An 11,053-nucleotide genomic window follows, 5' to 3' on the forward strand; every position below is an offset into this window, starting at 1 on the left:
GTCCAATGAACAAAACATCTGCATCAGTGAAAGGGGAAGCTGATCATGGGGGTCAAATGGGATCGGGAAGTGTCTTATTACCACCCCCAGAGATGTCCTGCACCACTCCCAGTGCAAAGGCATCCTTTAGGGAAGGGTTATTTGTGAGGATGAAGCTATTGCTTAATTAAGAGGTATTTTGCTGGTTTGGCTCTTAAAGAAGGGTGAATGATGGCCTCTTGAAATATCATTGCTGGACCCCACCTCCCAGCTGCTCAATCCATGTAAGTAGTGCTGTTTGCATCAAAAACATCCAAGTGCTGTGGTTTTTACATCATTCTCAGTTAAGCTGTTTCCCTCATCCTCGTTAATTGGGATGGGGCAGCCTCAGCCTCCACCCTGGAGGAGGCACAGGTCCCTCCTCTCCTGCAGGGTTTCGGTGGGATGGAAGGAGGTGGCTCAGGGCCAGCTGTGCTGGAGGGAGTCAAGGAAAAGGCTGCCTGGGTGCCAGCAAGGCAGCTTGAAGCCCAGGCCAAGCTCCCCACTCTTCCCACACCTTCTGCAACATCCCAAGCTGAATCACTTCACAGAATTTACTTTTACCCTGCTAAATGCCACTAAACCTTCAAATTAATCTTCGCATTACAGGACTTCCTTTGATGTCAAAGGGGGAATTTTTTTGATGGCAAAGGGGGATTTTTCCCCCTTGGTATAATTATTCCTATTTTTCTTCCCCCTTTTTTAGGCACAAGAGATTCCTGCCAGATGCATGACTTGTGGAGGCAGCGCCCACACAAGGTATTTATATATTTATATGTATATGATGAGAATGTGGTATTGAAAGACCTGAAGTTTCAGGCAGAAGATAAAGGGAATTTCCCATTTCCTACTTGTTACAGTGGAAGTTGCCTGGGAAGAGTCTGAAGCAGGGCTAGGACCAAAGCTGTGAAATACAGCACTGGAAAGTAGCTCTTTAAGATAAGCTTGTCCAGGGAAACATCAGCTATTTAACACTATCACAGAGCAAGTTTCAATGCCTGGGAATGATCCCTGGAATTGCTTAAACGACAGGAACGGGTAAAGTGGATCCTCTCCACTCTTGCATGTGTTTCCTATTGAGCATCTTGGGTGCTCTTGGGATTGCTGGGCTGAACATCCCAGCAGAGTCAGAATCACTGGATAATGCTCAAGAAGCAGGCAACTGTGGGTAGTGCTGAAGCAGCTTTCTGGAACAGCCAGTAATGATGGAACAGCCAGGTTTACTCAGTTTCAATCAGTTTTTATGATTTATTAGGAAAAAGGGAATACAATTGAAGTGCTCTTTACTGAAAAATGTTATGAAATTGTCCATGTAATTCAACTCTTTACTGAAAATGTTATGAGATAGTCCACGTAATTCAACAAGGAAGTGCATTCTTGCTAATAAATCATTGCATGGAGACTCCCAGCATAAGACAGGACTTTTCTGGGAGTAGAGAATGAGCCCTGGGAGGAATTGTCCAGTTGTGCCCAGTAGTCAGGTCTGTGTGACTACCTGCCCAGTGATCCCCTCCTGCCCTGGGGTGCAGACTGACCCAACTGTGCCTCCCAGTGCTGTGTCACAGCTTCAATCTGGCCCCGGAGCACCTGTGCCCAGTCCTGCCCCCGCTCCAGGGAAGTGGACCTGGTCTCCATTGCTGTCAGGGCAGTGATTTCAGGCGGGATCTGGGGAACCAGGCCAGCTCGGAGAAGGGCATCCTGAAATTTGGCTGCAGAGGCTGGAGCCAAGCAACACCGGGGGATGCTGGAAAGACAAGCAAAGAAAACTTATGGTGCAAGCAAGCCGGGAGCTGGAGATGCTGCAGGAGCAAGGGGACAGTGATGCTCCAGTCCCTTATGCTGCTGACCATGGCTCTCCCTACCTGTGTGGCTGTGAGTAGTGGTAGTGAGCAGCCACAGCAGAGTGGGGGCACAGCAGGTACTGGTTCTCCTCCCAGCAGCGCCTCATGGCTCCCACAATGTCCTGGTCAGAGGCTGAGCACGATCCCAGGGTCCCAGAGAGCTGTGAGGAAACAGGGAGCTTTGCACAGGGCACCGTCACCCAACATGTTCCCAGCTGGATTTGTGCCACAGGCACTCAGCAAAGCAGGTGGAAATAGGGAGGCTGGAGGATGGGCTGCTGCTGCAGCTAGGAGATGAGGCATTGCTGGAAAAAACCACAGAGATCGAGTGTGGGCAAGGGGTTTCCACCCACAGGTGCTGCGAGTGTGGGTGGGCAGGAGCCAGGACTCAGCTCCTCACCTCTGCACTGCTAATTCCACACTCTGAGGGAGTTTCTGAGGACTTGTAAAATCCACTCAGTGTAACAGCTCTTCTTACTTTTAATAATAAAATTGTTGAGTATTTATCTTTCTGCAGTACAAGCAGGAGTGGGCATTGGGCAAAGGCTGCTTTGTGGAGAGCACATCAGAAATTGGACAGGAAGAGGCAGTATTTTGCACCTGGCCCTCTCACTCAAATCTGGCTTTCTTTCGTATCTCTCTCTGCTTTGTGTTTGTGCTCCTCTTCACTGTAACAGCAAGACTGAATTGCACCAAACTCAGTAGACCCACTCCCAAACACCCAATTTGTGCCAGCATCCACTGTACAATGCCTCAGTGCATGGCCAAGGATAGGCCAATTTAATATGCTACCTAAATAACTGCAGGAAATTTTTAAATTACTTTCGTGAAGAAAAACGAACATTCTTAAAAAAAAAAAGGGGAGGCGGTTTTAGTATGTCCATGCACACACATCGATATAAAACATCTGTTATGGCCTCACGCTTAAATTTTTGGTTGCATATTCTCAACTACGATTTTTTTTTAATTCTGAAAATGAATTGGAAATCTCTGGTAGCGATAATCTCCTTACACATACACATACACACACACACAGGCACAGTGTTGTGTGGGTGAGGAACTGACCTTTCTGTGCAAATCCTCTGGCAGCTTCAGCCTTTTTGAGATGTTGAATTGCTCCATCAGAGTTTTTATCAGGTGGCTGTCAGAGCCCGAGAGCAGCCAGAGGATCCTCTCCACATTGTAAGGCTCCTGGGATAACAAGGCAATAGGTGAGGAAATTCAAACAGGGGGGCAAGCATCCCTGTGGATCCTCTGATGTCTCATTAGGGCTGAGGTCCTATCACTGGGTTTTTATTGGTGGAAGCCAGGATGGACTTTTAGTCTTCCCTTTGCTCACCTACATCCCAAGACAAGTCTTTGGGAACACAATGTCTTTTGAACTCTGACCTGTCAGAGCAGTCTGACAGTGACCATCAGATTAAAACAGAAAATGAAGGGATGACTGATGAATCAACAGTGACCACATCTGTACCATCACTGTGAAGAGCCCAGGCTAATAACACACTGTGTATTGGAGAACCAGAAATATCCAGCTGTTTACTCAGTGTTGCAGATGCTGCTGTGAGTCATCCACCTCCTTCGTGACTTAATGAGACACCCAGCTTGCTGCAGGGCTGGCTGATAATCTCCATGAACTTACAGGGCACATATAGGGCCTGACTGGCCTATATGGCTGTGTAGCAATCAGCATTGCAACACTGCAGTAGAGCTCTGTGCAAGACTATACAGGAGGGTCCCAAACCAATTTCTCTGCCCTGCCTCATTCTTGCACATTTATAAGCACAAGAAATATCTTTCCAGGTAGTTTGGCCAAGATACCTTGTAGGGACAGACAGGATAAGGGGAACCAACTTACACAGTCCCCTTCTCACCTCCTGAGCTCAAGTGCTGGGTTTGGATAAACTCTTCATAACTTTTAGTAGCTGACAACACCTGTGACCTTTTGCCACTCCATCCTGTCCTACCTTGTCAAGTCATCAGGACTTACTCAGCCTTTCGTGTCCTTATCTGGATGTCTTATGGCCCTAGTTCTGTTCTTCATCTTCCCACCATCATCTCCCAGAGCCTCCCAGCCTCTAATCCAGTCTAGTCTGGGTGTAGCCTGCCTTTTGCTCTAGGGTGTCCTCTGTTTTAGGCTGTCCTAAAAAGATACAGGTCAGCATGCCTGGACATCCATGACCTGCTCCTGGAGGTGCCTCCAACATTGTGCTCCTGACACTCTTTCTCCTGTCCTTCTTTCTGCTGTTCCCACATCCTTCTCAAATTTCCCCTTCACCCTCCATTCCCAGCAGCCTTCTGGTTTCCATTACAGAACACTATGTTGACACCAGGAAGTAGAACTGGGCCACGGCACTGGTGCAAGTACCAGCCTTTCCATCCAGGTAAGGCTTTTGTTTCTGTCTCATACCACCAGAGTTCTCCAGGAGAATGCTGAGGCCCAGTTTGGAGGCCAGGTCATGCTGGGGACAAAGTTTTGGAGTGTGGATGTGAACTATGTGGTTCTTCCTGACCTCAGGGACAAGAGAACAGCCCCTGCTTGGCTGCAAAGACACAGTGTCTGCTGGGATTGTCCTGGGATTGCTCCTTACAAGGCTCATCCACACAAGACTTTCTGTTTCATCTTCAACTCTTCAGGAAGCATCTACCAGGAATGTTTTCTGTTTTACCTCAGTTTGCAGAAGCAGCAACCTAAGGAGGCTGTGCACTCTCCATCTTTGAAGGTCTCCAACACCCAAATAGACAAGGTCCTGAGCAATCTCACCTTCTGACCTTAAGGCTGAACCTGCTTTAAACAAGTCCCAGAGACCTTCTGAATTCCCTTCCAGAACAAATGTTCTCTTTAGCTACAGAAATATTTGCACGGATGCTTCAGATGTGAATTGAACAAAGATGTCCTGTGCAGCCATGGAGAGGGATGTGCAGAGGGATTCACTCATCCAGCTCCTCAGGAATCTCAAGAAATCTCCTCACCTGACTCTCTGCCTCCAAGATCCCGAAGTCTGGCACTTGCTGACCAGTGCTACTGAAGGGAGATGGGCTGAGAGAGGACCCCAGTTACCCTTGGAGCTCTGAGAAGCCCCACAAGTTCCTAGCTCAGGAGGAAAGCCAAGCTGAAGAGCACAGCCTGGTGATAGAGGCATAAGGATTTAGTGACTGCAAAGCATGGCAGTCCCTCCAGACTCCCAGATCCTCCCAGTGTGTTTGAACAACTTTTGGAAAATCCAGGTAGCTTAAGGCCACAGAGATACAACACCAAGGATTTCCCACTTTGATCACTTGTTTGGAAGCAGATCTAGTCCCTGGGGATCCCAGGGTGGGAATGAAAGGGAGGTATGTGCTTCCAGGTGTTTGGTTTCTGTGCCTCCATGACTTTTATTTCTGAGGCCTTTCCCTGCCTGCTGGGACTTGTTTTGCTCTGAGCAAGCTGCAGGCGGCCATGAATGAGGCATTTATTCTAGACTTCTGTACCTCTTTCCTAGTCTCTTCTTGCTCTTTGTGGAGCTTTTCAGAAGCATCAACAAAATCCTTAGGACATGATGGCATTTTTAGTTCTCTGTTTGTCACATGTTGTGGAAGTGTCCCTGTCTTGCTAAGCTTGCACAGAGCAAATCCCTGGAAACCCAGCACTCAAAAACAAAGATCAGAAAGTCAAGCCCTGAAAAGTGCAAGAGAAGGTGTTTGATCTATCTCAGATAAGCAGTCTGTAGCAGAAATGGTCAATATGACTCACACCTCCTAATGCATCATCGAGTGGCAGAATTTTACAGGTAGAACAGAGTACAAGATTAAAAAAAAGAAAAAAAACCAACAGCAATATTTTCTGGTTTTGCATTTTGGCCAGTTCACTACATACCTGGATATCCATGGCTGATGCTAATGTAGCCTTCACACTCTCTGCCAGTGAGAAATCTCCATTTTGAACAGTCCTATGAATAATGTCATTGCTGTTCACCACTGTAACAAGTCGAATTGGAAGACCCATTTTCTGGGCAATACAGCCAGCTAGGGAAAAAAAGTGAAAAAAAATGCATGAATGCTAGATAAAGATAAATTTGAAGGAGATTTAGCAAAGAAGTCATTGTACAAATTGTTTGAGCATCTAGTTCAGAAGCAGATACAAATGATATTCCCTAGCGGACTCCGAGATGTCTGACTTCAGTGGTTTGGTGGAGCAGATTATAAAAGCCAGGGATACAACACTCCACCTGCCATTGAAAACAGACCCTTGCTCATTTCCACTTTTTCTGGTGGATAGGCAGGGGACCCAGAGTTCAGGCAAGCAGGAGAGATGAAGATTTGGAGCTTTTGCCTCTCTGATGGGCAGCCTGGAAGAGCAGTGAATATGTAAAATCCTTTATTGCTTTCATAAGACAGTTCTACACCTATTTTGGGACTGAGGCAATCAAGGACTCCCATTTAGAAGGCCAGATTATGCAATTAAGAGTGGTTCTCCTGACCATGCATTACTATGCAAACCAGAGAGGACCAGGCAGGACTCCACACCTCTGTTAATGTCTTACTTAAGAAATCAGAGCCACAGCATTTTCCCTCTTTTCTGCATCAAACGCATTCTGTCCTCTCCTAATGTGCCCATCCTCAAGATAGTTACAGCCATCATCAAAGGGTGGTTTGGGTTTTTCTGCACCTTGCAAATCATCAGGGACACCTAAATTGAGTAATAACCATATATGAGTAATAAAATATAAGTGGTTCTGAAGAAATCCTACCAGAGAGTGGGTGTTTTAATAAATAGCAATACCCAGTATCTGTAAAGTGCTTTTGGTCCATAGATCACAGCATTCTCTCTCTTATCTAACCCATCTTTTTTTCCCTTTACCCGTGATATTTCCTCCTCCTCCTGTTGGCACAACAATTTCCACCATTGGCAGCAGGCTGGTATTCAGGGATGGGGCACACTGAAAGTAAGCATAGAAGTAGTGAGCAATCTGCACCATAATCCTGGACCAATTGACAGAATTCAAACTCATCAGGTTGTATTTTCCAGCAAAATCGACATCAGCAAACAGTTCCTTGATCGGCTCATCGATTTCATCGCTGTTCCCATGAGCTGTCAAAAGGAGAAAGGGAAGATTAGATCTGCCAGCAGCAGTGCATCAGGCACGAGGTATTTCTGCTCAGAAATAGGGTTGGTCTCAAGCCCTGGGGTTTGTTGTGGCCAGGAGTGTCCCAAGTTGCCCGTCTGCCCTGGAACCTGTGTGAACCATGGCCTGAGTGGCACCCTGGGGATGTCAGGCGGTTCCTGCAGATACAGAACTCTGAGCTCTTGCTTCTACCAAATATAAACTTGCCAGGAAGGCAACTGCTACATCCCCTTGTGAGACACCAAGGTGAGACCTGGCTGAGCAAAGGTCCATGGGAACTCAAGCAGCTCAAGCACCCAGTGGTGATGCCCGTCCACAGGGATGACATGGTGGCAGGGGGTAGATCACCCACAAAGGAAAGAGGGCAGAGGGAAGGGGTGACTCTGAATCCTTTTAGTGACAAAAAATGGTGCTGAATTTAGTTCAGCCAAACACCAACCACTTGCATGGAGGCAACTCTGGTCTATGGTCAGGAGAAAAAGAAGCATTAAACTGCTTGGTTTTCAAACTGTGGGATGTTGTCTCCTGTTAGCCAGGTGTCTGGCCATGGTGACAGCAATGGCCCAGCTGGCTGCAGCTGCTAAAGCTTTGAATCCCACTGAGCAGCCCCCTCAGACTTTTAGGGTCAAGGTTTTGACACAGCAGGGCCATAAAGTGGACAGTCCAAACAGCAGTGCCAACCAGCAAAGACGTGGACGTTGTCTTCAATGACAGTGGTCATCTGAAGTTCCTGTGTCTGGGTGCAGAGCCCCTTGGGCAGCAGAACAAAGATGTCCATGTTCTTCTGCCCTCTCACACTCTCGATGGCCGAGCTCCCTGTGTCCCCTGAAGTCCCTGTCTCAGAGTGAGGAAGCACCAAGAAAAGCAAAAAGTTACTTTGTCAATCAAACCTACATCACCACACTTTAAGAAAAAGATGCAGAGATGCTCCATGAGATGTTTTTGGCCAGAGCAGCCACCTCGGCATTGCCTGGAGATTATGAGGCAATACCATCCTGGGGCATCTTTGGGGAGGGCTGTAGGATGATGGCTCTCAAGGTGGAGGCCTGCCCAAGAACCTTACCTCCAAGGAGTCATACTCACCCACCAGAATATTGACATGCTTCTGCTTTTTCTCCAAGAAATACTGTAAAAACTGTCCTGTGCAGGACAAGGACAGGTCCTTAAATGCATATGTAACACCATGCCAGAGCTCCAAAACGTTCAGCCCATCTTTCAGCCTGGACAGATGCACGACATTCTTGTGTCTGAATCTGCTGAAGGCCCTGTCGACCAGCTCTAGAGGGAAAATGGTTAAACGGCCTGTTAAATTAGAGGAGTGTTCTTCTGACCAATGATTTCCTGCATCTTTATGCTACTGGGTACCTTTCTACATAACCAAAGGCTATCAGTTGCTGAGACAGATCTCCAACAAGTTATTTGTGGTTATTAGGAATGAACCAGCCCAGCTTCATGGTGTTTGATAACTCTGTGCTAAGTAATCCCAGGGGACATGCCACACAATCAGAAAACTGTATTCAAACATAAAATACAGGAAACCTCAGGTTTGTATCAATGTACTCTTGAGACAGAGGTTGCAGCTGCCCTCTGGTGGAAAAGACAGCTCAGCTCATAAGTGTTAAAAACATTTTAAGAAAGATGTAAGGCAAGCGTGAAGCAGCAGAAAGCCCTGGAGGGAGCCCCAGCAGTGTGCACGACCACAGCATCAGCTTGTTGCTGTCACAGAACCACTATTTATACACAGGGGACACCTTTTCCACTAGTACCAGCAAGGTGACACAGGAGAACAGGCTACAGAAAGGAGCAGTCAATGGTGCAGCAGGCTCCTTCCTCTTGGGGGCTGTGAAGAGGATGAAGGAAAGGAAGGCAGGTGCATCGGAACCCCCCAAATCCTCGTGCACATCCCTGAGAGCAGCTCCCCGCTCAGCTCACCATTGAGCACGTTCCGTGGGACCAGCGTGGCTGGGACAAAGAGGGAGCACAGCTCCTTCACCAGCTCAGGGTAGGAGAGGCTGCTCCATCTTTGTAGGGTGTCCCTGTCCAGCGAGGGGATGCGCTGGGGCATGAAGAGGCCTCCGTCAGGTGCATAGCCAGAGAAAAGGGCTCCCTCGAAGTCCACGGCCCTGGTGCCTCCCCGTGTGCTGACGTACTCCATGGCTGCTGGGGAGGCACCAAAATCACTGCCAGCAACCCAAAGCACCCCCACACCAGAAACAGGCCCTCATCCCAAAACAGCTCCCTCCAAAACCTCCCCTGCGGGCAGACAGAACTCCCCAGGGAACAAACCACCTCCTCCCACAGGGAGCTGGAGCAGCCAGGGTCAGTGCAGGGCACACGGAAATGCTGCCTGGGATTTGTGCCAAGGTTGGACCATCCTTGTCCTGCTTTCCCTCCACCCTGCCCAGGGAGACACTTTCTGCCTGAGGGAAAGCCCTGACGGCACACAAGTCGCTGCAGAAGCACGTCATGTCCCTTTGTGAGCTGTCTGCAAAAGTTGGAGCTTTAAACTAAAAAAAAAAGAACAGAAATTGCTATGTTTTTAGAACAGGCTGATTTTGTTCAAAGGGGTTAAACTAAGGACAGGATTTGACACAGTGTGGGAAGGGCTGAGCTAAAGCCTCTGGATTGGCACAAATCCCACCGAGCACTGCTGGGAGAGGCCTTGTGTCCCCCTGAGCCTGAGCCCCCTCAGCCATGCCCACCTCAGGCCTTGGGCCAGCACTGCAGCCCCTCACCCCCCTGAGCCTGTGATACCCCTCAGCCCTCGGGCCAACACTGCAGCCCCTCATCCCCCTGAGCCCCCTCAGCCATGTCCACCTCTGGCCTTGGGTCAGCACTGCAGCCCCTCATTCCCCTGAGCCTGTGAGCCCCCTCAGCCATGCTCACCTCAACCCTCAGACCAGCACTGCAGCCCCTCATCCCCCTGAGCCCCCTCAGCCATGTCCACCTCTGGCCTCGGGTCAGCACTGCAGCCCTTCATCCCCCTGAGCCTATGAGCCCCCTCAGCCCTCGGGCCAACACTGCAGCCCCTCATCCCCCTGAGCCTGAGCCCCCTCAGCCATGTCCACATCAACCCTCAGGCCAGCACTGCAGCCCCTCATCCCCCTGAGCCTGAGCCCCCTCAGCCATGTCCACATCAACCCTCAGGCCAGCACTGCAGCCCCTCATCCCCCTGAGCCTGTGAGCCCCCTGGACTGTGCCCACCTCAGGCCTTGGGCCAGCACTGCAGCCCCTCAGCACGGCTCAACACGGCAGGGAAGTGGTCAAACAAGTGACTGTAAATAAACAGCTGCAGCCTCCGCTTCCAGCCCGGCCACCCTTTGCCCTTGTGCTCACGGAAAACTCGTCCCCGGTGCCAGTCGCTGATGTTCCGGTGCACGGCGGCACAGACGGCCTGCAGCAGGCCAAGGAACGGGAATATGGGGGAAAGACGGAGTTCAGCTGCTTCTGCTGGTGCCAGGAGTCAAGACAAGGAGCAGCAAGCGTCAGCTGCAGCTAGGGGGAAATCTGGTTAAATATTAGGAGAGAGCTTTTAACTCAGTGATCAAGCACAGGGCATGGAGAACTTGTGATCTCTTGTTTAACTCTGGACACATACCAATTTCGACTGGGGAAACATGAAGACACCTGATTAAACTGTGAGATTGGATTTAAATTTTAGATTGAAGCTTTTTGAAGAAGGGTTTGGGTCAGGAAACCCCAGAAGTCTCTCTCAAGCACAATCAGTCTGGAACTCAGCTCTGCTGAGCCTGTCAACAGCCCTGTCACATCAACGGGGAAACTGAGGCATGGGAGAGAGAGGAGACATGGGAGGGGTTGTGCAAAAAATCCAGTTCTTCATAGGGAAGGGCTGTGCATCCCTTTGCTGCATTTTATTTTAATATAAGCAGTGTTTTTTTAAAGGGCAAGGTCAGCACGGGAGTGGTGGCTGCACAAACCCAGCAGCTCAGTGCTGGAGAAAGCAAAAGGACTTCAGCCCAGGCAGGCAGGATCAGAGGTACAAAGAGTGGCTGATAACAGCCTGCTATGAGCCATGGAGCCCACATCTGCTGCAAGAGACATACCACCTGCCAAAGCACTGGAGTCTGA

At 49.3% G+C, this 11,053-nt stretch overlaps 1 protein-coding gene across 1 annotated transcript; it reads right to left on the reverse strand.

The window, feature by feature from the left end:
- Nucleotides 1–1,237: 1,237 nt before the first annotated feature.
- Nucleotides 1,238–9,697, reverse strand: THNSL2 (threonine synthase like 2). Its single transcript, XM_088162985.1, is given in 10 exon segments — nucleotides 1,238–1,557; nucleotides 1,560–1,762; nucleotides 1,881–2,020; nucleotides 2,925–3,050; nucleotides 5,716–5,864; nucleotides 6,700–6,930; nucleotides 7,646–7,798; nucleotides 8,048–8,242; nucleotides 8,897–9,124; nucleotides 9,667–9,697. Coding segments are annotated over 9 exon segments (1,482 nt in total). The 5' UTR covers nucleotides 9,120–9,124; nucleotides 9,667–9,697; the 3' UTR covers nucleotides 1,238–1,495.
- Nucleotides 9,698–11,053: the final 1,356 nt, after the last annotated feature.

The sequence above is a fragment of the Sturnus vulgaris genome, chromosome 4 (assembly GCF_052056855.1).
Source record: "Sturnus vulgaris isolate bStuVul1 chromosome 4, bStuVul1.hap1, whole genome shotgun sequence".
NCBI classification, from domain to species: domain Eukaryota; kingdom Metazoa; phylum Chordata; class Aves; order Passeriformes; family Sturnidae; genus Sturnus; species Sturnus vulgaris.